Source organism: Rattus norvegicus, chromosome 1, assembly GCF_036323735.1.
Source record: "Rattus norvegicus strain BN/NHsdMcwi chromosome 1, GRCr8, whole genome shotgun sequence".
Classification (NCBI taxonomy): Eukaryota; Metazoa; Chordata; class Mammalia; order Rodentia; family Muridae; genus Rattus; species Rattus norvegicus.
The window spans coordinates 131281468-131308435 of NC_086019.1; the positions used below are offsets into that span (position 1 = coordinate 131281468).

The window sequence follows — 26968 nt, forward strand, 5'->3', positions numbered from 1 at the left end:
GCTGTAGATGCTGTGTAAATCAGCCCTGGCCCTGCTCCCATGATCGTGGATGCTGAATTTAAATTGTTCTCTAATACTGCCATGTCGTGAAATAGTCTTCTTTTCCTATATTTTTTAACTATCGACAAGTGGAGAGACCATTTTGGGGTCTTGGGGTATACAAAAATAGGAGACTGGATGAATGGGGCTATGGGTTTGTACCACGTGAAATCCGCTAGAATTCAATATTTCTCTTACGGGAAACTTTACGGTATAAAGTGTTGAGATAAATTTTCAGTAAGCTGAATAAATTGGTTATACTAGTACCTCTTTGCAAACAGCTTTGCTCCATGGTTGCTGGCGGCCCCTGGAAATATTCAATGAAAAGTCCCAGTTATAAATAATGTATAAGTTTAAATCACGCGCTGTACGGAGTAGTGGGAGAGAATCTCCCAGTGCCGGGCTCTGTCCTGCCTGGATGTGACCCATCACTGTGTTCAGTGTGGCTACTTTATATATGCTGTCACCCCTTTATCGCTCAGCAGCTCTCTTGGTTATCAGACGGACTGTGGGTCCTGACACTGGTGTTCATGTAGCTCTTACCTCACTTAATAATGGCTAGACTATTACAGCATATTGTTAGAACTGCCCTATTGTGTGTTGCTAGTTAATGCTGATGACCGTTCACCATGTCTAATTCATAAATTAGTTGCTAGCATAGGTTTATACATATAAGGGAAACACAGAGAATAATACAGGGGTGGGTCAGATCCTACTGAGCGCTTTTCCCAGAGGAGTGGCGTCTCTACAGTAGGGGGCAAGTACGGCCCTGAGGGAATAATGTATGCTGTCTGTTGACATGGGTACAGCCGTGTCAAGGGCCCCAAGGCCTTAGCCCATGGAAGTGGCAGAGCCTTCCCGGGGGAAGCTCAGAGGGAGGGAAAAGGCTTCCTCTGTTCCCCGTGTAGATGCTGATGGCGTGTGCAGAAAATGTCCCAGATGATCTCAAGACTGCTCTCCTACAGAGATTGTGCCTACCCAGATCAGCTAACCCTGTCTCCTGGATTGTGCTGTACACCATACATTCTGCCTCCTAGCTCAACTGTATGCACCACCTAAGCATTGCATATAATAAATAAGCTGAGCTTCCACGACGCTGTCACTTCTACCACAGCGAGCCTGGTCCGCCCAATCCCAGCTTCCCTGTGTATCCTTCTGTCTGTCTTTTTCTCATTGCCTTGCTATCCTATTTAGGGTTCTGGGACCTAAAGATTAAGTGACTTAGGAGCTTGGAGTCATAGCTCACTCAATAAAGTGCTCATCTGAGAAGCACGAGAACCCAAGTTCAGTCCTCAGTTACCACGTAAAAATTCTAGGCATCATGGAGGTGTGTGCCTGTCATCCCACCACTAAGGGAGGTGAAGCCCAGGGGCTCACTGGCCATCCAGGCTGGCTGTATTCATGAACTCCAAGCCAAAAAAGCTCTCAAAGGAAGTAGGTGGTCTTTTTTGAAGATGATACCCACAAGGTAATCCACTAGCCTCTATATGTGTGCACACACTTGTAAGTGCATTTGAACCCCTGTACATATTTGTGTACACACACACACACACACACACACACACACACACACACACACACGCTCACAATTAAACAAAGATTAAGTGACACAGAATAGTTTATCAAAACACCACTGCTTTACTCTTTTTGTTAGGTTCATGCAGAAAAGCACTCTGAGTAAATCAGCAAACACTGTCGCTTTTAAATTATAGTAATGGTCTTTACAGGGAATTAACCAACTCGATGATCAATGTGTTTTTTGTTTTTTTTTTTTTCATGTTTATCGAGAGGCAATGATGCTAGCTGGTTGTACAGTACAAGGTGGGGTTTGGCTTCAACACCTGTCTAGGGAAGACCCCAAAGTTCTACTCTACATTGATAAGAGATACCAGATCCGTACACTGATGGATTTGTGTCTGGGTCCGCCGCTCTGAATGCACCTGATCTTGTCCGGTAGCTTCTCCGGTTCACTTAACTTCTTGTTTTCAAACTCCACACTTAAAAGGGCTTCCCTCTCAGTCCTTTCTTATTTAAGAATTAGTACTTAGGGACTTTTTATAACATTCTGAAACGACCATTTAAAACTTTTAAAGCAGCCATAAAACTGAGATATTAGGGACTTTATTACAGTAATGGGATGGTTGTCAGCATTCCATAGGAAACTGGTATAGAAGACAATGACTTTCTTTTCTTTTTGACATGGAGTCTCCGTATGCTGTCAAAGATGGCCTAGTAGGGGTTGGGGATTTAGTTCAGTGGTAGAGCGCTTGCCTAGTGAGCACAAGGCCCTGGGTTCGGTTCTCAGCTCCGAAAAAAAGAAAGGCAAAAAAAAAAAAAAAAAAAAGATGGCCTAGTAAACTCAGATGACTCCCCTGTCTCAGCCCCGTCAGTCCTATAGGATCACCATGTCCGGTTAAGATAATGTATCTTCCAATTTCTTCTACGAATTATAATGTAGTTGTTTTTTATTCCGTGTTTTAAAACTCCTGCAAGTTTTCTAGAAAATAATGCTCTTCTGCCACAAGCTGTAGCACAAAGCTTTAGCTGTGGTTTTTTTTTTTAGATTTATTCATTTATTATATATAAGTTCACTGTAGCTGTTTTCAGACACACCAGAGGAGGGCATGGGATCTCTTTACAGATGGTCATGAGTCACCATGTGGTTGCAGGGATTTGAACTCAGGACCTCTGGAAAAGCAGTCAGTGCTCTTAACAGCTGAGCCATCTCTCCAGCCCCTTAGCTGTGGTTTTTGTTTGTCACATTTTTGGGGTTTATATTAATCCTCATTTTATCACTTTTTATTTTTAATATATTTAAAATTTGTGTGTGTGTGTGCATTGATGTTTTGCCTGAATGTATGTGTGAGGGTGTGTGATCTTGGAGTTATAGACAGTTATGAGCTGCCATGTGGGCACTGGGATTTGAACCTGGGTCCTCTGAAAGCTCAGTACTCTTAACCACTGCGCCATCTCTCCAAGCCCCTCCTCGCTTTATTTATTTATTTTTTTTCTTTTCGTTTTTTCGGAGCTGGGGACCGAACCCAGGGCCTTGCGCTTGCCTAGCAAGCGCTCTACCACTGAGCTAAATCCCCAACCCCGCTTTTTTTTTTTTTTTAAGGAAGCACATCTCCTTCACTAAATAGTAACAACTGTTACAACAGGAATTTGGAATTTGTTTATTTATTAAAAATCCAGGAGCTGGCAGGGCCGGTTATTTACGTGCTGAAATTTTACTGTTTAATTTCCCTAATACCTTGGGAACGACTCAACAGCTGTATTTTTAACACAGAGGAAATTCTTGTGTTGATAAGTAAGGCCAGTTGAAGGATGTAGGGATATTAAGGGTCCTCTTGGGACAGAGGCCATATCAAACACATGGCTAGGTCTTTGCCGAGCTCCTGCTCTTAACACAGATATAAATGGCACTTTTTTCTTTTATGTTGGCTTAGGGCCCAGGGCAATTTTGGTGTCAGTAGTGACTGTTAAGTGGCTGAGTCTGTTTTAAGAAGATTTAGAAATATAACGTCTCATTTGCGGACAATCTGATCATCTGTCTAGGAAATCTGTGATAATTTCTGAGCACGGCAGACCTAAGAAGCGGTTGGATGTGAGACTAGCTTGTGCCCTAAGCTCAAAGTTTTGTTAATTCTAATGTAATTAGTAAAGGGGACGAGCCTTTTGTGAAAGCCATCCAGGGTCAACAAGTATCTCAGGGTAAATCTGTCAAGGAATGTATGCAAGGCATTTGAAGGAAAGAAACCAACCAATTAGAGCCTCTTTAACAGCTACTGGGTTTCGATTCTGACTGTGCTAACCTACAAAGCCTAGGATGAAATATCTATCGTTGCCTAAGTTCATTCGAGGCACCTGTGGCCAGAAGGCGTTTCTGGAAACTCAGTTGTTTCTTACAATTCAGCCTAGTACAAAATGGAGACTATATACAAGATGGCGGTCTCTGAGATGAAAGTGGTCTCTAATATCTACACACACACATATGTTTAGGGAGATAATTCACCTTATAAAGGAAAATATACCTTTTATTTTTTAATTACTATCTGCATAGGTACCTATGCCGTGGTGCAAGTGTGAAGGTCAGAGGACAATTTTATCAATTCAGTTCTCTCCTTCCGTAGGTTTTCATATGGGTTCTGGAAACTGAGTTTAATTCACCAGGACCCTCTGGAAGCACCTTTGCGCATGGGCCCGGCTCTCTCAGGACTGCTACATAAGCAACCTTCTTCACACCCCAGACTGGAAACTGACAACAGACCAAAGGACCAAGTACAGCCACTAGCAAACTCCAACTTGGAATCAGTGAGTTTTTTTGGGGTTACTTACAGGATTATGGGTGAGGGATTACTAACAGAGCAGAAATAAAGACAGCTATATCATCACCAAAGCCCACCCCAGCAGGGGTGACAGCTCACAAGCTCGGGGAAACCTGGAGCACACAGCACAGCCTGCTGGCAGCTGATAGGCTGGAGAGTGGCCTTTCCAGGTGGCTCCATAGGTCTGAGTCTTTTTCTAGGCATTTTTAGTCGTTCTCTACTCTTTCCGGGCAATCTGAGGCTAACTCTCAGCACGTTTTACTGTTTATACATTCTTGGGGGAGGCGGGTAGTGAATCTGCTCCATTTCTGGGATTTCCTGAAGCTATTCTGTGTTGTTTACTTCCTGTCTTTCCGGAAGTATTTCACCTGTTTTCTCATTGTTTCCCTTTCCTGTAAACATTTGGATTTAAGAAGTTTCCTTCGAGGCAGGTCGCGGTGGCTCAAGTCTTTAATCCCAGCACTCCAGAGGTAGAGACAGTCAGATCTCAGTGAGTCTGGTCTACAGAGTGAGTTCCAGGTCAGCCAGGGCTACACAGAGAAACTGTGTCAAAAAGGCTGACAAGAAAAGAAAAGAAAAAAGAAAGTTTCTCTCAAAAAAAAAAATGGAACATTTTATTCTAGAGGAAGCTGCTACACAGCGGAAGGGGAGACTATACCTTTTTTTTTTTTTTTTTTTTGTTTCTTTTTTCGGAGCTGGGGACCGAACCCAGGGCCTTGCGCTTCCTAGGCAAGTGCTCTACCACTGAGCTAAATCCCCAACCCCGAGACTATACCATTTAATGTATGGAAAGAAATGTCTGCCGGTGTCTCAGTAAATGCTGGCTGTGTTAAACAGTCTAGCCTAGCAGGTTGTGTATGGGAGGCTGAAGGCAGGAGAATGGAGATTTTTAAGGTCAGCCTGAGGTATCCAGTAAGACACTAATTGAAGGTTCAAGACCAAGTTCTTAGCATAAAGGAGATTTATTTGCCCCAGGGGGACAAAGGGCAGAGAATCAGAGACAAAGTCAGGAGATAGAGGATGAGGGAGAAAGGGACAAGGGAGAAGGGGAAGGGATATTTGTCCTGGAGGGACACAGGACTGTCTCCTGATAGAGGGGACAGACGTGGCTCATAGAAAAAAAAAAAAAAGGTAGTTTGTTAAGGTAAAAGGGGACGCCAGTGTTAGGGTGAGGTGTTCAGTTTTCATTGTGAATGTTAATTAGGTGAGCCAACATGGGCATCAGATCGCTGGACTTCAATACTTTGATAGCTGGACCTTGGTGGTCAGTCTCAGGAGGAGGGAGTGGCCAAATAGGTGAATGGACCTTGGTGGCTGGCTTTAGGAAGGTAATCTAATGGCTTTTAGCAAGGCAGAGGGAATGGGGAGAAGGGCAAGGCCTTCCAGAGCCACGTTTGTCTTCCCCAGGCTGGCTAGAACCCCTCCTCATTTGTTTGTTCAAATTTAAAGCAGAGCAATATTAATTAATACAAGCATCAGAAGCAAGTTTAGAATTGATTAATAATAAACTTTTGACCTACATGGGAATAGTTTGAGTAAAACCCATTATTATCACACACACACACACACACACACACACACACACACACACACACACGCGCACGATGGTTACATTGTAAAGACACTTATGGCTACTGTTTGGTTTTGGACCTGGGACAAGAGACTAGGTACACATTTTACATATTATCAAAGCAGCCTGGTCCCCAGGTTCCCCCAGCATCTCCATCTCTTAGTCCCTACCTGGCATACCCTGCCCCAACCTTGAACTTTCCACTCCAGGGGCTGGGCTGCCCTTCCCTCAGAGGATCTTCCCTATATGACATTTTGGTGTCTCAAGTCCCTTCCCTTCTCTCTCTGCACCTTTCTCTCTCCCTCCTCTGGCCTCTCCTTTCCCTATGGCGACTTCCCTCGTCTTGGTCCTTGGGGGTCAGTGAACTCATCCCAGCAGCTTCCCAATAAACCTGCCTTTTATATAATCTAATCTGGTTGAAATTGGCTCATTTCGCCAGCGTAGGAAAAAAGAACCTATCAGTTACTGAGAGACACAAACAAATACGGCTATATTGTAAAGACACTTTAATAGCTCTCTTGAGAAGCCCCCCCCATGTGTCTCATTTCCACCCCTTCCCCCTACACCGATCTTTCTACTACTAACCTTAAATCTAGGTTTAAAAATCTAGGGGCTGGGGATTTAGCTCAGTGGTAGAGCGCTTACCTAGGAAGCGCAAGGCCCTGGGTTCGGTCCCCAGCTCCGAAAAAAAGAACCCCCCCCCCAAAAAAAAAATGTAATAAACTGAGACTCTTCGACACAGAGACTTACTCTGAAATTCCTTCTGGCACCGAAGTAAAAAATCCTGGCGTCACCAGAGCGGAATAAGAATTCCCTGCTACACACAGCGCAGAACCGCGTTGTGTCTCCAGTTACCAAGGCCCCAAGGCCGAGCCTTAAGTATCCCAGATTATTCTCCAGCCTTCTTCCTCTCTCGGCGTCCCCAGTAGTTGGGATCTTAGGTGTGTCTCCACTGTAATCGGGTGAAAAGTGAAATTTGAAATCGTTCACCTCGGCATCCTCCCAAAGCAACATTTTGAAACACCTATGTATTCTGGAGAAAAATTGTTGACATTGAATACTGCTTTGTTAAAAAGGGTTAATGCAAAGGATTTTTGCACACAGAAGGGAGCCTGGTGAGGCTGTCAAAAATCTGTCCAGTACAGGCTTGGGGCACTGGAGAGGAGGGTGCTTGCCTGTGTTTATGGTAGTTCAAGAACAGCAACAAACTCACTTTGGGCTCAAAAAACGTTGTTTTTGTGGATTGAACTTTGTGGCGTCGAGGTTTAAGTAAAGAAACTACTGGGCGGTGGTCCTGAGGTGGGGGTAGGGGTGGAGGTAAGTGGCCGCAGCAGGAAGCAATGGAGTGAGGTGAAAGCCCCGGGGGAGGTGGCAGGGCGGGGCAGCCCCTGGGGAACTCGAGGTAGAAAGGTGGTGGCACTGGGGGATGGGGGTAGAGAGGTAGAGGCTGACTGGGGTGGCAGACTCTGTACAGGCTGAGCAGGAGCATGGAGGCTGAGGCCGCCCGCGGAGCCACAGGTAAGGGGTACTGCGGTCCCCACGGAGCCAGTCGAGGGTGAAGGACACGCGGCGGCTGGGGACCCTGGACTTCGGAGTGCCACCCCCCCCTCTCTCTCCCTCTCTCCCTCCCTCCCTCTCTCTCTCTCTCTTCCTCGGATTCATATAAGTCTCTCTCTCTCTTCCTCGGATTCATATAAGTCCCAGGCCAGCGGAAGCTGGAGGAGGAACCTCCAAAGCTGATACCCTCGAGGGCCCTGGGCTGGGTCCTCACCCGGATTTCCGCTTCTGTGCACCCCCACTCCTACTCCCTTCCCCCTACCCGCAACACCAGCCTTGGGGACCTTGGACTTGGGGCTTGCTGGCCAGGCTGGGGAACGAGCTCCGAGGTGCTAGATTCCCAGTGGCTGTCTGGAAAACGGGAACCTCAACGGTGGGGAGAAGTTCTCACAGCAACTCATTCCTACTGTCCTGCAAGGACTACCCAGGAGGGGCCTGGGCTAAGGGGAGAAGTCACGGGAGCCCACGCTCTGGACCAGACTCTGCTGGCTCTAGGCACACAACCCACATGCCTCTTCCCGCCATTTTCAGGGGAGACAGGATTTGAAGACACTTTCTTGAGTGTCTTCTCTGAGGCCTCAGGCATCTTGGTCATAGGAGGCTGGCTGGCTGTGTCGCACAGACAGACACTGCACACAGACCACCTCTTCTACGGTAAGGTAAATCGGCCTGTGCTCAGCCTTCGGAGGCCGGTAGGTGGCCACTCGTTCTAATGACCTACTTTAAATGTCGCAATTGAGTTGTTTTTCTTTTATCAGGTGCGTGAGATAAGGAGCGAATGTAGCCACTAGCTAATTATATGGATTAGTAAGGATTTAGTTTATCTAGAGATTAAGAAAAGGCTTGTCTTTAATTTTGGAAAGGGAGCTATTTCTCTTTTGTTTTAGTTTTGTGTTTTTTTTTTTCTAGAAAGTTAGTGTTAAAGACTTGGATAGCGAGTGCTGTTTCCAGTTTACAGGCTGGAAAACTAGAATAAAAGGCGCGCGTGGGGTGCGGGGCGCGGCGGGGGTGGGTGGGGGGGTCTCATCTACAAAACAGGAGAAACCCCCGAGGGCTTATTAGGCACAGCAGCCTCTCATTACACTCCCATCTCTACTAGGCGGTCTCCCTCCCCTTCCCAAGAGTGAGCAGGCCCTTCCCCATCTTTGCTTCGGAGAGCTTCCCCTCCCAGGCCTATTTAATGGGAAAAAAGAATAGTAGTCTCATCTTCTGGAAAAGTATCGTTGGCCTAAGAGAGTTTATGGATTTTCCTGTATTCGCTTAGACCTTTGCTGTGGTTTTGATGGCCACCGATGGCTCAGATGACACACAGCAGTCTCCCATTTATCATTTCCACAGGTGTTCGATCCTAATGGATTGGAGGCTTGCATAGTTGAACTGCTGCCTAAGCTTTGATAGCTGTTTCCAGAAACAGCTTGAGCAAATCTCGTCTATTGGGGAATCCCTTTCTTTTTAGTAGAGGAGCATGAAAGGAAAAATTATGCTTTCAGGTAAGGCCACATGCTAGCCTCTACTTAGCTTCACTGTTGGAAAAAAGAAATGAGGAAGGACTCCCCCCCCCGCCCCCCCCTATCTGTGTTCTGTGTTCCCAGGAGGGGGCCCAGGAGGCTTGGTTTGGGGGCAAAGGAGATTTGGGGGTATCCACAATAATTTACATCCTGACATCCCCCTCCCCCACCCGTCTCCTCCCTCCCTCCCTCTCTCTACATGTTTTTAGTTTCCCTGATGCCAAAAACCTTCTTAGGTTCCACTTGGCCATCTGTTGCTGTCATTTTAGCTTAGAACAGAATGGAAAGGAAAGAGAAAGCCAGACACAGCCCCGTCTCTCTTTTTTTTTTTTTTACCTTGAACTTCTTCCCTTAGCTATGAACTAAGGACTGAGTTGCCTCAGAAAGGATTAGTTGAGGCCCTGAGTACGTGGGAACTCACTGCTGGGCCCTGTGTCGTATTAACAGTGAGCATAGAGAAAGCCATTTATTTTGCCCTTTGAAAAGTTGGGTTTTCTGATAATCCGTGCTGCCAATAAAGTCGAGGGGGTTGGCAGATAACAGAACTAGCAAGCAAGTGGGGACAGTTCAAGGGACCTGTGTGTTTGCACCGTTTGCAGGGCTTTCTCTGGAAGGGGACAAGAGGGTCAAGGAACAGGGGAGAAGCAAGTGGGGCCTTGTTTAGAGGCCTTCCAGTGTTGTTTTCAAAGAATTGAGCATGCCAAAGGCCTAATGTGTTCTTTGTTTTATTTGCTTATTTTGAGCCCTTTACAGACCCTGAGGAACAATACCAGGAAGTAAAGACCGAAGTAAAGGCAGAGCCCTGAAGTGGGGCTGGGGGTAGGGAGGGAACATGTTACAGGACTCTAAAGGGGCCAGACACAGCTACAGTTTGAAAGGCATTTGAGGAGGCAAGAAAAGGGAGAATACTTAGCATTGGTTGAAGGTCTCTCACCTCATCATCAGAGGAAGTGGTGACCAGGCTTGGTGGCAACCTGCTGCTGAGCCATCTCATTGGCCCCGCCTGTGTGTACTTGTGTGCGTGTGCATGTGTGCTTGCTTGTGTGTGTGTGTGTGTGTGTGTGTGTCTTCAGTTTTAGGAATGCTTTATGTCCACTATAGTCCTGAGACCTTCCCAAGCATTACTGTAACTGATCTTTTTTGCATCAGACTGAAAGTTTACTGGTGAGGAAACTGAGGCTCAGAGGTAGACCAGGGTAAAGGGTAACCTGGTCACTAAGTGGCAACACTGGCATTGAAACGGAGGTTTCTGGTGGAGCTTGTGTGTGTGTGTGTGTGTTTGTGTGTGTGTGTGTGTGTGTGTGTGTGTGTGTGTGTGACTCAGGGCATTGGGCTTCCTCAGAAAGTGGGAACTCTCCTCTCCAGTTCAAGAATGGGGGTTGAGGAGGGAGGGGAGAGTCCATGTAGTTGGCACAGTCAGTTCGTAAAGGTATTTCAGAGATGACCTCATGTTAACACAAACTTAAGTCACCATTAGTTAGTTTGGATCTTTTGTAGTCCATGGTGACTGAATGTCCTTGGAGGGGAATGTGGGTTTGGCAGGTTTGGGATCTCAGTGTCTGGGAAACAGGACCTCAATGAGGACAGGGTGGAGAGGGGCTTTGCTCACAGCTGTCCTGGAGCACCACACTAGGGTCTCCATCGAGAAAGGAAAGGGAGGGGGCGGAAGTGGTGGGCGGTGTCTAACCGTGTACTTGGCTGTGAAGGTTGTCAGTTGTTTTCTACTCAAGCAGACTTTTGTCTTTGAAAGCAGAACCCCTGTGGATCCTTCTGCTCATGCCCTGAACTCCCTTAGAGGAAGTGGGGGCAGCGGTTCCTCTTAGATGCTGGAAGAAGCCCTCGATGGCTCTGCACCTAAGGAAGGATTGCTGGGAGGGAGGCTCTGCAATCAGGTGTATCAAGATAGCATGCTTTGGGCAGAGTGTCCTGGCCAGGGCTCTGGCTCTGGGTAGCTTGACCCCTAGAAGGGCCAGTTCTCCCGGTAGCTGAGTTTCTGTGTATTCTCCCTCTGTGATTCTTGGTGCACTGACCGTGGTGTCTATACTATAGCCGGTTCTTGCTCACAAAGCACTAGGTTCCTGCACTAAACCAGGACCGATGTTTCATGATGCTGGGTTGGGTATGGCTGGGCTCCCAAACCCCATCTAAGCATCTTGTGGACTAGTCGGATGGGGTGTATGACCAACTGGCCAGGAGTCAGACTGAGCCCCTGGACAGAGGGCTAACTGGTCTTCACTCCATCCAGGCTCTGCTAATGGCATTTGTCGTGCAGCCCTGAAAAGTTCTGCGTTGAAGGACTGTGGGAAATGAATAGGCTTTGTGGTAGAGGAAAAAGGGTTTGTGGCTAAAGTTGAAGCACTTGATCAAAGGAGGGAAGTCATCTTTTAAGGGTAGTGCAGGTGATGTCATTGCTGCTCAGTGCCTGCTGGTAGCCTCCAAAGGTCTGGGTCTCAGAGTACAGTTAATCAGGGCGGGACAGCTGTGATTCTGAAATGTTATGCACACCTATAATCACAGTACCCTGTAGGCTGAAACAGGAGAATTATAAGGTCAAGGTCAGCCTGGGTGCTGCATAGTGAGACTTTGTCCCTCCCCCCCCCCCACACACACACACAAAGGAGGAGGAGAGGGAGGGAGAGGAGGGGGAGGAGGAGGAGGAGGAGGGGGAGGAGGAGAATAAAACCTAGGCTGCATGCTTGTCTTTACATGTCTCCCCCTGACTTACCTTTCCAGAGTTAGTCATCAGCTAGCTTGGATAAGGGACCCAAAGCCCTGTGAATTTAAGGCCATTTCCGTCCCTGCTATTCTTCCTGTTCTTCTTCCTGGTCTTTAGAACACTCGCGCTTTGAAACCATTGCACCCACTCATTCAGTACCCCAAAGCTGTGGCCTCACTTTTAAGAGAGAACAGAGGGGCTGGACAGATGGCTCAGCTGTTAAGAGCATTGACTCCTCTTCCAGAGGTCCTGAGATCAGTTCCCAGCAACCACATGGTGGCTCACAACTGTCAGTAATGGGATCTGATGCCCTCTTCTGGTGTGTCTGAAGACAGAGACAGTGTAGTCATGTTAAATAAATAAATCTTTAAACAAAGATTTAAAGAGAGAGAAAACAGATATACATGATGCCTATTGGTTCTCAGGACATCCAAGACCACCATAGGTGTTCACGCCTTCAAGACAGGACAGCCACTAGGCGTTGAGTATCCAGAATGAGCATTATGGGGCCGAGCTCTCTGTGCTATGTGTGCGTTGCCAGGGAGGGATGCCATGTCTCCACCTAGACAACTTGACTTGCTGAAATGAAGATAAATGTGTTGTTCTTGGAAACCAAGTCTGTAACCACGGCTTGAAAATTCCACTGATGGGGAGAAAGCTTCGTTTACTTCTTCCGAGCCTTTGCTGAAACATACTCTAATCTGAATATTACATTCAGTGGTAAGTCCTCGAGAAGTTAGTTAGCATTGTAGAGTCTTCGCGTCACAGAACTCTCGACTGCACAGGACAGCCCGCTGTCTGTGTGTACTCTGTAATTCTGCTCCCCGGGGATGCTTTTTGATGTACATAGGGGGTACAGCTGTGTTAGGTTCAGAGCGAGTGCTATAATGGTTTGTCGTTCACTTGACCTTCCTGTTTCCTATAAGTGCTGTGTGTAATACGGGTGTGCTGTTCACATTTGGACAGAGCCTGTTGGACAAAAAAATAGCTAGGTGGGGGTGGGGTGGGGGTGGGATAGGATGCTGGCACAGCATGCACAAATCCCTGGGTTCAGGCTCTGTGATCCAGGGGGAATTACTTCCATAGCAAGCTTGGAGCCAGGCTGGCATACAGGAGATCCTGTCTGAAGAAAAGCAGCTATACAGATGTGAAGACATTGCTTTATTCATGCACAATGCATGAACATTAGATAAAAAATATTAGCTATTTGGTGTAAAAATACAACAAACAGAATCTACCCAATAAAAACCTAGTTACTTGTTTATACATAACCGTCTGCTCCTAATCATAATTAAACATACTAAGCAGACCAACTTTTTAAATCTTTTGCCCTCTTTTATATTAAGCGGCATTCCCCTCCACCCTTGTCCCATTCTTTTCTATTTTGAAAGTTAACCATGTTTCTCTCCTTTTTAAGTGCTAACCTGGAAATTTTAATATTCATACTTAGTTAATTATTCTTCGATAAGTCAGATTTTAGCTTCCCCTGGAATGAGTTAAGGGCCTTCAAATGCTCTCTCTCTCTCTCCTATTGTTTCCTTCTCTGCTCACAAACTGATGGTTCATACCCATTGTCAACTTGACTAGATTTAGAATCACCTAGGATACATGTCTCTGAGCATGTCTGTCAGGGTGTTTCCAGCGAGGTTGGGTTGAAGAGAGAAGACTTGCCCTGAATGTGGGCGGTACCATCCCACAGACGAGGGGCTTAGATTGCCAGCATCTATCTCTTTCTCGGCTGAGTCTGGGTGCAGTGTGACGGTCCTCAGGCTACAAGCTGAAACAAATCCTTCCTGAAATTTCTTTAGTCAGGTAGTTTGTCACAGGCATGAGAAAATACCAAACACACAAACACCACTCTTGCACTGCACTTTAAGCTTGAGTTAACTTTTTCTTGCTCCTTAAGTTAAAATGTTTTATGTTATACGGTCAACATTGGCTTAGACTCTATCTAAGTTTAAGTTTACTCTCATTTTCCCATACCCATCACTTCCGGATGAGCCTTTTCCTTCCAGATGTCAATTTCCTATCTACTAATGTGCATAAGAAATAATTAATAATTATTAATAATTCTGCTCACACCAAACGCCAATATATTTCTCAATATTTATTTCATCTGACATCTTGGAAGTTGTTTTTGCTAGATGAAGGATGAATGCTATTTCCCTTTAGCTCATTAAGAATGACATTCCATTGTCTCCTGTCTTCCATAGTTTTGTGGAAAAGGCAGCTGTCCACTTATTAGCATCCAAGTGGAGAGATCTGTCCTTTCTTCCCGAATGCTTTTAGGGGTGTGTGTGTGTGTGTGTGTGTATGTGTGTGTGTGTTGTTTTGCTGTTTGACTAGCGTGTTTAGGTGGGAATTTCTTTGGGGGATTGGTTAAGACTGTGGACTCTTAAGAGTAGGTGTCTCCATGAACTCATCTGCGGTTCTTCATGTTTGGATTCCTCCTCATTCTTCTCCTTCTGGAACTTTAATTAGACTGCCACAGCATCTTGTATCTTGCACCCTGTGCTTGATTTCTCCTTACTCGCTTTCCAAGTTTACCAGCTGTGTCTCACTGTGCTGCATTCTCGGTCACTGTCTCAGTTAAGACATTTCGCCTTAAACATTCTACTTCCCTTTCCTCCTCAACTCTTATTGGGCAATGTGAAAGGTCTCGGCCCCTTTTATTCCTAATGGAAGTGTTTCCCTGAGCACATTTAATGCCAGCATCTCCTAGAGCGTGTGGTTTCAGTGTGCCGTAGTCTGCCTCTTTAATGGCATTTGTTTCACCATATGCTGAGACTTTTCTTTACTTAGTATTTTTGTTTGTTTATTTTGGTTTTGAGGCAGGGTGTCATTAAGTAGCCCCAACTGGCCTGGAGCTTGTTACATAGATCACTAAGGCCTCAAATTCATAGCAATCACTCTGCCTTTGCTTCCTGACAGGATTAGAGATGTGCACCACCATGCCCAGGAGCCGAAGAGTTTTAACAGGTCAGGTTTGAATGACCTCGAGGCTGGTACCCTTATCTTTAGCTCAAACACACATGTGGCTGAATACTGAAGAAAGTCAAGTTTTACCAATTTTCAATGCACTGTCTGAAAGCTATCCTTTTGAAGGCTTTGCACACCTTTTAACTTACTATGCTTATAATATGTTAGTAAGATTTTTAGTTTCAGAGGAACGTACATCATTTTCTTCTGTTGGTATATTCCTTGACTTTCTGGTAATGCTACGATCATAATAGACTTAGGCTGCTTCCTGGGTAGTTCACGGAGCCACCACATTGAAACCTGCCAGGTGAATTCCAATGGCCTATTTGGAAAGAGGGATTAAAGTACGACATCAGCTTGCCAAAACCTGGCTCGCATGTGTCATCTGTCTTGTCACCTTCGCGGCCATCTCTAGTCTAAGCTGTCTTTGTGCTTGCCTGAACTCTTAGACGTGCCTCTGACTCTGTCCCTTACTCACCACGGGGTGTTCTGGATGAAGCATTAAGCATTCCTTCCACACGCCCACTTCTCCCTTTCCAGTTCTTGCAGAATTATCATAGCTGACGTCAAATACTAGGAATGTATTGGCAAAAGACCTGAGAGGACATTTCCCAAAGAAGATGTACTGGGAACAACCCGGGAAAAAGTGTTCTACATTGCCAATCGTCAGGAAAGTGCAAGTGGAAACCACAGGCTGATATCCCTTTCACCCGACTGAGTGGCTACTGTAAAATATCAACAAAACACACAAAAACGAGTGTTGCCGAGGATGGGGAGAATTGGGATCCTTGTGTCTTGTTGATAGGGAAGTAAAATATAGCCTTTCGTGGAGCGGGCAGGCGCTGTAGTTCAGTGGTACAGTGCTTGCCTCGTCTGCCTTGGTTTCAGTCTTGACTACTGCTACCTGAAAGGAAGAGAGGAAGGAAGGAATGAAGGGAGGAGAGACTTGGTACGGAAGTTCTGAAAATAATTAAACAAAATTACCATACGGTCCAGTAATTTCCTCTTCTGGGTAAGTAGACTGAAGGACCACAAGCAGGAAACTGAACAGTACTTGTATCTCCATATGTCTCCTATGTAAGAGGGGGAGAGCAACTGAAGTGCCCTTTGTGACAAAACACTCTCAACAAAGGACTGTCGTTCAGCCCTGAGATCGTGCAGAGACAACACGATGAACTCTGAAGACAGTGAGTGTGCTTAATGAAATGCGTCCGCTGCAGAAGGAAAAGACTTCGAGGTTCCACTCAGAGGGCGCACCTTAACAGTCAGACTCCGGAGCTGGGGCGGGTAATGGCTGCAGGGTGCTGTCGAAATGTTAGAATCCAGAAGGTGGAGTGTGCTTGTCCAGTCTGAGAGTGTGAAGGAGTGCTCGGGGTGGACGCTGGTGGTGATGACACAGTGGTAAGGCTGTGCTTACGGTCCCTCAACTGTGCATGACTAAATGGTGACCACATCGGAACTGTCTGAAATAATTATGGAGATGGAGATGGAGATTTCCATTTAAAACTAGACTTGAAGGCAGAGGCCAGATATTCAGTCCACACTCCCATACTCCTAACCCCCCTCTCTCAGTAACAAGCCCTGCCTGGCATAGAACTCATTCTGTAGACCAAGCTGTCCTTGAACTCAAGAGATCCGCCTGCCCCTGCCTCTTGACACTGGGATTAAACGTGCGCACCACCACGCCACGCCTGGTGATAGCCAGTATTTTTAAAAGTTCACTTACTATGGTAAAATACACATAGCAACTTTTATCTCCTTAACTATGGATTGCACATGTTGGTGACATGATCCATCGCCACCATCCATTTCCCTCTGAACAGAAACCTCGTGGCTGCCAAGTCTCTGGAAACATGTTTTGTGTACACATGTAAACGGAGGTAGAAGAATCTTTTTTTCTTTTCTTTTTTCTTTTTTCTTTTTTTCGGAGCTGGGGACCGAACCTAGGGCCTTGCACTTGCTAGGCAAGCGCTCTACCGCTGAGCTAAATCCCCGACCTCTCTTTTTTTCTTTTATGACTGGCTTATTGCCCTCACTGCAGTGGCCTCAAGTTCTGTCCATGACAGTTACTGCTTCCCTTTTAAAACCAAACAACTTCCCATGCTGTGTGTATAGCACATCTGTGTGTGCATCCCTTCCTCGGTGGTCATTGGAGTTCCCTTTAGCTTTGGTTTTTTTGAGATCAGCGCTGCTATGAATGGTGTGTGAATTCAGCATACTCTGAACTAGGGCTGCCACGAACGCTTGTCTGACGTTTAAAGTGAGTGACTGATTCCATATGAATTAGTAGGGAGAGCAGGGGAGCTGGTTCAGCCGTTAAGACTAACCACTGCCGATGCAGACCTGGCTCTGACTCCTAGCACCTTGCGTGGTGCCTCATAACTATCTGTAACTCAAGTCCTGGGGGACTCTCATGGTTTCTTCTGGTCTCTGTGGACATCAGAGACACACCTGACCTGCAGGCATAGATGTAGGCAGACACTTAATACACACACAATAAAAAGCTTTAAATTAGTGGGGAGGTGAGTCACCAGGGCTCTGTGGGAAATCTCAAGGTCTGGGTGTGAGTTTTTACTTCATTACTGATTGACCTTTGAATTTCTGTTCCCTCACTGGACAAATGGTCAGTGTGCTGACCTTTATTGACTCTGTGGGGTTGATACACATTTCATACAAGACAAAGCCCTTTGGAAAAGGGATATCTCTGCGAGTGTGAGATTTCGACGTGGGCTTTCACATGAAAACAAACTACCACCCCTCCCTCCATCCTCTCCTAGAAACATTGTTTATCCATAAAGCACAAAATATCATGTTCCTTTTCTGTTCTGTTACAATAACACCGAGACGGTACCAAGTTCTATGCAAGCATCAGCATTCTGCCTGCTGTACTTCTCAGCCTTAATTTAGACACACAAGTCTAGCACTCAGAAAAGGCAGTTATTGAGATGCACTTCCAGTTGTTGAGAAGCAGATGTTTTCTGCTGAAAATCCCCTCACAGGTCAGAGCCCACTGAACTCTGATGGCTGTTCCTGGTTGTCAACTTGACTGCACCTGGAATGAACTGCAATCCAGAAACAGAGGGCACACCTGGGATCCAGATCTTGGAACTGCATGACATAGGCTTTTGATCCGGAGCTTGAGGTATAATGGCCATGAAGAGCTAGGCCCAAGCAAGGTGGTACACACCTTTAATTCCAGGAGACAGAGGCAAGCAGATCTCTGAGCTCAAGGTCAGCCAGGGACAGAGCATGTTCCAAGTAATCATAAGCTTAGGTCCAAGTGTGGCGGTAACACCTTTAATCTGGGCCACACGTTCTGCTCAAGGCCTGTATATGGACAATGGGGAAAAAAAAGCAAGGGTTTGTTTTTCTTCTCCAGCTTGCACTTATTTGCCAGCACATCTGTTGAAACCCACTTCTTTAGGATTCCAGCGTATACAGAAGACCAGCTGAAACACCCAGCCTCATTGGACTGAGCAACTAAAAGATTCTTGGACTTCCCATTCGCAGCTGCCCATTGTTGGGTTAGATGGACTGCAAACTCTTAAATCATTACGATAAGTTCCGTGACTCTAGAGAACCCTGACTACTACAAACTCTGCCTGTTCTTGGGAGCTGCACATCAGAAGGATGAACCAAGTACTTGAGCCGTGGGCTGTGGCTGAGTCCTCACTGAGACTCTGGGCTCCTTCAACTCTGCCCATTGCTCTTCACAAAGCTCACACGTGGGTTAGAAACCCATCTGTTCCTCTTGAGAAGTTTCATTGTTTAGAATGTGACAGGTGGGCACATGGGGGATGTGCTTTTTTATATAGAAGTCTCGATGTTCGGTTGGGTCTGAGAACTGTCATCCATTGGCATACAATGAAAACACCACAGTGGTGAGGTATTGTTCTTTGTGCTTTGGGTCCTGTGTGGGATTGTAGTTCTAGTTCAGTGCTGGGCAACTGTCTTACCACAGGGCTCCTTCCCCAGCTTTCAGGACTGCCACACATGCTCGGTTTTATTGATACCAGGGTATTCTCATATATTTTTAGTGATTAAATTCAGTATGTTAAGACTCAGGTTTTCTGCTCTTACTCTCTTGATCTCTTATTCTCTTACCCTCTTCCTTCTTTGTCCCTTCTCTCCCCATTCCCCTCATCCTCCTCTATGTTTATGGCCAGCCTCTACTCACTCTCTCACTCTCTTCCTCTCCTTCTCTTTCTTTATTCTTTTCTCAACTCCCCTTCCCATGCCCTAAATAAAATCTATACTGTATAAAAAAAACCCAAAAACTCAGGTCTTCTGTCTTGTCCTGTGCGTATAACAATCTCCTCTCCCTTTTCCAGCAAGACTCAGACAAATCGTAACCTCACAGGTGACCAGCTGGGGTGGAGTGGCTCCAGGTCTCATGGGTGAGGACCCTGAACTTGTAGCAGCTGTGTCCAGGTGGCCTTTGGCCACCATTCATATGGAAGCAGTTACTAGAGATGTTATTTCCTGTTCTCTGTTCCCCTTCTCAGGTCTCCACATATGTCTCCGAACATGATGCTTCCCCGAACACTAAGGGAACACAATGCCGCAGTCTCAAATAATGTATTTTTAAGAAGTTTACTTCTAGGGGGTGGGGATTTAGCTCAGAGGTAGAGCGCTTGCCTAGCAAGTGCAAGGCCCTGGGTTCGGTCCCCAGCTCCGAAAAAAAGAAAAGAAAAAAAAAAAAAAAGAAGTTTACTTCTGTGTGTGTACATACTATCTGTGTTTGTGAGTGCCAGTATGCCCATGGCAGGGCACAAATGGGAAGGTCAGAGGACAACTTTTGAGAGTAAGATCCAGGACTCGAACTCAGGTCACCAGGCATTCTCAGCAAGCATTTTTACCTGCTCAGCCCTCTGGCTGACTCTTCTCATATTATCTTGAAGGATTCAGGGGAAAAATAGTTTCATGCTGCTGATTTGCTCAAACACAAGAGTCACTGATATTCAGGTTACAAGACGAAGAACCTTCATACTAAAGGCAGTTAGAGGTTGGAGAGATGCCTCACAGGGAAGAGCCCTTGCCATACAAGTATGATGAAGATCTGAAGCACATCCTGGTACCCAGGCGAAGGCTAAATGTGGCTGTGCGCATGCCTGTAATCTCAGCGCTGAAGAGTGCAAGCACGGGGGGGGGGGGGGATCATTTTGAATGGTCCCTGTCCATCTGCCTAGCTTCAGAGTCAGCGAGAGGCTGGAATAGGGCTAAGACTGGTAGAGCAGGACCCCAATGTCCTCCTCAGGCAGCTAAGCATTTACTCACAGAAGGGCGTGTACTTACAACATTTAACAACTGAGCTTACTGGAAAGGGAGAGGGGCTTTGTCATACACACAAGACAAGACAGACATCCCCCTTCCCTGCACCCGTGTTATATGTGTTTGGGCCAGTGTGTGCATGCTATATCACAAATATGAAGGGTAGAGTTCTCTCTCTCTCTCTCTCTCTCTCTCTCTCTCTCTCTCTCTCTCCTCTCTCTCTCTCTCTCTCCTCTCTCTCTCTCTCTCTCTCTCTCTCTCTCTCTCTCTCACACACACACACACACACACACACACACACACACACCCAGCAATTAGGAGCTGAAACATTCTTATATCAGAACTATCAGTGCAAGGTCGGAAGATTTAGCAGATCCTGGCAATGGCTAAGTTTCTAAAGTTATCTACAGGAGAATTTGAAACCCTGCGTTTATATAACCAACATTCAAAATGAAGTTGCTCAAACCCATCATCTTGTATTAGCTTACTAATGAGAGGTAACCATAGGTAACTCTTTCCTGTCACCAGCATGGCTTATATATTGCTTATTTCACTACAAAACAAAACCAGGACTATGTAAATGTTTGTGTGGGCGTCACATAAAGTCATCTGCATATTTACCGTTTTAGATGAGGGACAAGTGATTTGTTCTCAGCCGAGGCATTGACAAGTTGCAAGTTGGCCAATATTAATCATGCGATAAGGGAGCAACAGGCAGCCTGTCAATCACCAGGCACTAAAACTCTACTGCCAGCCACCTGCAGACCTTTCACAGCGCCTCCTCACCCCCTGACAGTTTTGCTCATCTGCTCAAAAAATTCTAACATATTCTACATTCTGTCTTCCAACTTTAAAAAAAAAAAAAAAGAACTTTGCTAAGAATATTTTGGCAATCAGATGCTTTTCAAAAAACAACAAAAATATCCAAGTGTTTATTGGCCTCACCTTCTGTTCTCTACTTTATTGGAAAGAGATGTTCTTTAGCACCATAGATGGATGTCTTTCCTGGTGGCAAGTTCTTTGTGGTCTGAGCCTGGACTTCAGACCCTTGCCTATTTGCTGTCTCTAATAGGCATGGGCCCTTCCGCTCTCACATTATTCCAAACACACTCCAAGGTATGTTCTGTCATCTGGAAAATGGCACTCTGGGACCAGGTCCCTTGTTAACTAAGTTTGGGAAGCAAATCTGAGTGCTGCAAAATTCTTTCCCTTCCCTTCCCTTCCCTTCCCTTCCCTTCCCTTCCCTTCCCTTCCCTTCCCTTCCCTTCCCTTCCCTTCCCTTCCCTTCCCTTCCCTCCCCTCCCCTCCCCTCCCCTCCCCTCCCCTCCCTTCCCTTCCCTTCCCTTCCCTTCCCTTCCCTTCCCCCTTCCTTCCTCCCTTTCTTCCTTTTCCTCTTCCTCCTCCTTGTTCTTCTCCTCCTCCTTGTTTGTTTGTTTGTTTTTTGAGACAGGGTTTCACTGTGCAGCCATGGCTGGCCTGGAACTCCATCTGTGGACCAGACCTGTCTCAAACTCAGAGATCTCCCTATTTCTGCCGCCTGAGTATTGGGATTAAAGGCATGTGCCACTACTGCCTGGCCTGCTACAACATTTCTATCATGCTGGCACCAGAATCCCCCCTTTGGTTTATCACTAGGTTATCCCAGGCATATCTGTAGACCTAGTGTTTCACAACAAGCATCAGGGAAAACAGAGTTATATACCACGAAAGGGGTGGGGATGTGCGCACAGACCTTAGATCTTGAGATGTCTGAGGAGTGCAGGGTAATGAATGACTCATGTGATTCCCTGGTGAGAATCATCTTTTCAGTTTTCTTTTTTCTTGAAGAAAAAAGCAAAACCCAACATTTGTGCGCGTGCACACATGCACGTGTGCGCACGCACTGTGGAGGTCAGGGACAACTTGCAAGAGTTGGTTCTCTTGTTCTACCTTGTGGGCTTGGGATTGCTGGGGTTGTGTAAGGCAAGAAGATGCAATGGGCCACCTTGCCAGTGCCAGTTTCCTTTCTTTTTTTTTTTTTTTTCGGAGCTGGGGATCGAACCCAGGGCCTTGCGCTTGCTAGGCAAGCGCTCTACCACTGAGCCAAATCCCCAACCCCTTTCCTTTCTTTTTAAATGCTATCTTTCCTTCTGAGGAAGACTCAACCATCTTTCCTCGGGCCCTCCATGGGATTTGTTGATTATAGCATGGGTGACCTGTACTTTATGGCTAATGTCTACTTCTAAGTGTGTATTCATGAATGTCCTTTTCGGTCTGGGTTACCTCCCTCAAGATGGTATTCCATCCATTTGCCTGCAAAGTTCACAATGTCCTTGTTTTTAATATCCAAGTTGTATCCACTGTGTAAATGAACTGCGTTTTCTTTATCCGTTCGTCAGCTAAGGGACAGCTGGGTTGTATAGTTTCTGGCTATAGTGGGAGATGTTACAGGGTTTTTGATCCTCTTGACGCCATCTCCTGAGTGCTGAGGTTACATATGTGAGTGGTTATAGCTGCTCTTCTGCAGTGCTGGGCTAGTGAGTCCCTTGCGAGCACTCTTCCGACTTTGCAGCATCCCCAGCCCCTTCTTTTAATGTTAATTTAACTTCTGTTGAGACAAGGTCTCGCTGTAGATAAATGTATATATCCGAGGCTGTCCTGGAGCTTGGTATGTAGACCAGGCTGGCCTCATACTTAGAGATCCTCCTCCCTCTGCCTCCCAAATGCTGGGACTAAAGGTGTTTGCTACTGCGCCTGACTTTTTTTTTTATCTTACTTTTTAAAAATTAAGCACATTGGGCTGCAGGTAGAGTTTAGTTACAGTATGTGTGTTTGGCTTCTGCAAGACCATAAATTCAGTCTCTAGCACCAATAAACAAGTAAACAAATATAAAGATAAAGATAAAATATAATTATCTTCAGTTAAAAATAAGCCCCTTCCTCCTTCCCCCCTTCCCTCCAAAGAGGTTTTTGTGTAGCCCTGGCTATCCTAGAACTCCTGCTCTGTAGATCAGGCTGGCCTCAAACTCAGACATCCACCTGCCTTTGACTCCTGAGTGCTGGGGTGAAAAGGATGAGCTACCATGGCCTAGCCCCCTCCTCCCCTTTTAAGAATGTTAATTTTATTTTAAGCGCATCAGTGTGTTTAGCCTACGTGTATATCTATGCGCCCTCAACAAATTGGCTGGTCTCTGTGGAGGCCAGAAGAGCATGTTGGCGCTGGGTACTGAACCCAGGTCCTGCAGACACGCATGCTCAGTCATCTCTCTGGCTCTAGCAAGGCATTCTTTAATGGGTTCTTTGAAGACTCTAGGTCTGTATTTGTGAATTTATTTATTTATTTATTTTTAAACCTCATCCACTTTACAGATGTGTCAGACCCTCCTGGGCCCTCTTAGTGTCTGCTCCCTGCTGAGTTTGCTGATGCATGCATAAGGGAGTGTGAGGAGAGAGCCTTGTGCAACCGGTATACTGAGTTCAGGATTAAGGGCAGATTGTAGTCTATGTTAATTAGCATTGCTGTTATATTCAAAGGACCATGCATTCCTGGGCAACTCCTTGAACATTAGGCCTTTCTGGATTTGACTGATGGCTGACTGGCTGGGTTGTGGATGACAAGCGTTGGAGCAGCTCTCAGAACTCAGGCTTTTGTCAGGGACTGTCAAGCCTTGTTCGTATTTTCCCTAGAAAAACACTTTGAGGTGTACCATTGTTTTTGTTTTTTAGGGTGAGACTGCCAACATGTATTCAAGTGAATTCATAAAATCCGGCTTTATCCAGGAATTTCAACTTCTTTACAGTCTGCAGTGAGTTATTTCCACTGTATGCCTTTTTAATAAAAGCGTTTAGTGTTACGCTGTAGAGATTACATTCTTTTGGCTCTGGAAAAGTATTTCCTGTTTGGTTCAAGCCATGGAGGCCTGTCGGGGGTTCACATCTGGAACCCACAGGGGAGGAGTCTGTCTTCCACCAGAACCAAGAATGGCCTAACCCAGCCCAGACTTATTTACTTCCCAGGGCCCCCTGGGGTGCGGGTTCTATTGGGGAGAGTAGCTGGGGGCTTCCTCCTGGGTTGGAGGAGGAGAGTCCCCCTTTCCTGACCATTTTGAATGTCTATCCCTTCTCCTACTTGGGCAGACTTCAATTTTCAAGTTCCCCTAGTTTTCCATAAGGCTTGCACAAACATTTTCTGTGTAGAGGAGAGCTGTTGAGTTTGGGGGTGGTGGCATTTTCCTCAAGGGTGGGAGTGGCATGGCAAATTAGGCAATTGAGGTGTTGTGGCCCAGGTTACAGGGCGTCCCAGGCGTTCTGTCTGATGACTGTCCCATGGAAAGAGGTCTGCGATCAGTTCTACAACATCCTCAGTGGTTAATTTATATTCCCTGCTGCCCCCAGGCAACAGAAAGATAATCAGGCCGGGCCATAGCTTGCTAATTTCAGCAAGCATTAGGTTCTTGAGATCCTCCCAGATCTGCTCCTGTGGCCTTTGAGGGAGGCCAGCTACCCCAACTTTCTCCAGGGGACAGGCAGGGTCTTGGGAGCACTGCCTACAAGTTCTTCGAGGGGGTCTTAGCCTTCGGGGGTAAATGGTCTCATGATGTGAACAGGGCGTACCACATTCATGACATTTGTCCTAACCACACATGACCAAAAGTATGCCACTAGTTGGCAAGCACCTATCCTTGGCCCTGGTGGCCTTGGATGGGTGACTGGGTAGATGGGTGCCTCTGTCAGCATACCTGGTGAGCACAGGGTCAGCTTCTCCATGGGGCTGACCCTACATATTCTCTGTCAATTCTGCAATCCACACCTCACAAGGGGATTGATGGTCCGGATATGACGAGCATCTTTCCTAAAGCATAGGCCTAGAAGAAGCGTACAAATCCAGGTCTGGTTTCTCTGTGCCCTGTAGGCTGGTATTCCGGGGGGGAGGGTAGGTAATTTTGAGAGTGGTCAATCCTGAAGCTGGTGCCCATGGGACAAAAGAAGCATGAGCGTGTACCCAAGGTCCAAGCAGCTTACCTGCTAGCTTCTCTTAATTTATTGGCATGCTCATTAAATCTTGTTCATACCTGTGAGAAGTCAAGTCCTTGAAACAGTTGTTAATATGGGAAGCTTCGTGGAACAACCAACCACATTTCCTAAGTGCTTCCTATGGGAAAGGCCTGAGCATGGGTCTGTGGTGGGGCTGGGAAGGCAGCAGTTATGCTTCACAAGCCCCAGCTGCTCTTGCTGAATTAGGAGGTGACTGAGTTAGGACAAAATCGAGGGACAAGTTGGAAAGGGTTTGGGCTATAGGACAGAGAGGTAGCCAGGCCATGTCAGCTCCTATCCTAGGCTGAAGTGGTATTTGAACTCAGGCCTCAGTGATTCATGGAGTCCTTGATTTTGGAGTGCTGGTTGTATCTGGTGAGCCTTGAGGATGGAGTTGCAGAAATCTGAGTGTAGGGGCTACAGGAGCCCATTGAGTGCCCACTGCAATGACAGAGCCCTGACTTAAACACTTAGCATAATCTGGACGCTTTACACAGAGCTTGGAATCAAACAGGGCCTAGGTTCATCATCCTTCCTTATTTTCTTCCTTGTAAATTGGGGGCAAGCAGGATACAGTGAGAGAAGGCTGGTCACCCAGGTGCCTCTTGGCAACTGGAACCCAGAGGAAGTTGATTGTTGCTGTCAATTATGTGTGGATGGAGGTTGAGGCCTGAGGCTCTTACAGGAAGCTGAGACCTTGATCTAAGTGAGGGGTAGACCTAGGACAGGTGCAGTCTGAGTTTGTCTTTGTGACAGACTCACACAGTCTCTGGGTAATTTGGTGTCCTTGGGGGGGCATGTCCATCTGGCTCCTGCACTGAGTCATGACAGTCCCAGTAAAGAAGCAGGGCAGGTCTGCCTGGGCATAGGGTCTGCAGGACTGCACTGTCGCTCAGGGAATCACTGGTCATGTTTTTGTGTGTAGAGGGCATGTGACTTCTTCACCAACCAAAGACCTTGGCTCTATAAAGACACATCCCTTTTGCATTCACTTGGTCATTACTTCCAAATAAACCACCAACCCTTGATGTCTTTATTTTCCAACCTTCTGACAGTGCACTTCTAAGGATAGTGTGTGTGTGTGTGTGTGTGTGTGTGTGTGTGTGTGTGTGTCTTTTATTTTTATGCTTTATAAAAAAAATTGAGTAGTGGAAGAATGTTCAATTCTCCTTCAGTGTCCCATTGGTGACTGGTTCAAAGACAGCCTTTAGACACATGTATGTGACTGTGTTCAGGTCCCTTGCAAAATGGCCCATTTGTGTGGAGCCTATGGATACCCTAGTCTTGAGGTGACTTACAGTTCCTAATACAAGTAAATGTCATGGAAGTGGTTGCTACCTTTTACTCCGTAGGGAGTCATGGTAAAGGCATCTGTACAAGGTCCTGTGCAATTCCCCAGGCCCCAGCATTTTCAGCTCATGGTTGGTTGAATCCATGGATGCAGGGCCTCCCAATAGAGAGGCTGCCTGTCTCCTCTCAGCTCTGGGCAACTGCGTACCCATGACATTTGCACCCAGGGAAGTGGGTCTGAGAGTTTGGGCAGATGCAACATGTCCTTGTCCAACCATGGTGGCAGCGTGTATGCCTGTGAGTTCTCACACCGGGAGCTGACTGGCAGAGGTAGAAATTCCTCCTAGGCAAATGGAGTGAACTGAAGGCTTGGGCTTTTTGCTCTCAACAGCGTTTTGGATCCTCCGAGTGACTTCTGGGAACAATGGCTCTCCCGAGAGAATGGGAACCTGAGGTGCCTCAGAGGCTCGAAGCTGGACTTCACGTTCAGATCAGTCTTTGTGAGAGGAAGACAGATGGATTAGGAGGAGGAGTAAGGGGAGGAGGTAGAAAGGGGAGAGAAGCCTGTCCCCCTCATAGGAGGCCAGGAGGTGAATCACAGATAGAGACGGGGTGTGGTCCCCTGAAGAAGCCCTGAGTCCCTGTGCATATGAATGTCAGCCAGAGAGAGTCTAGCAACATCTTTTTTGCTCACTGC

At 46.5% G+C, this 26968-nt stretch overlaps 1 protein-coding gene across 15 annotated transcripts in view; it reads left to right on the forward strand.

Moving 5' to 3' along the window:
* Positions 1–7312: 7312 nt before the first annotated feature.
* Fam169b (family with sequence similarity 169, member B) overlaps positions 7313–26968 on the forward strand; it is an 89769-nt gene continuing 70113 nt past the window's right edge. For 6 of the 15 annotated variants that reach the window (XR_010063051.1, XR_010063050.1, XR_010063053.1 and 3 more), the window contains exon 1: positions 7347–7455. Coding sequence is in view for 7 of the 15 variants with exons in the window: in XM_006229362.5 (XP_006229424.1) it covers positions 7425–7455 (31 nt within the window). In the remaining 8 variants the exon portion in view is untranslated. Of the gene's footprint in view, positions 7456–7850; positions 7868–8010; positions 8187–8832; positions 8985–26968 lie in introns of those variants that run through there. The other 9 variants (XR_010063057.1, XM_039101015.2, XM_039101007.2 and 6 more) reach the window with 8 other exon arrangements.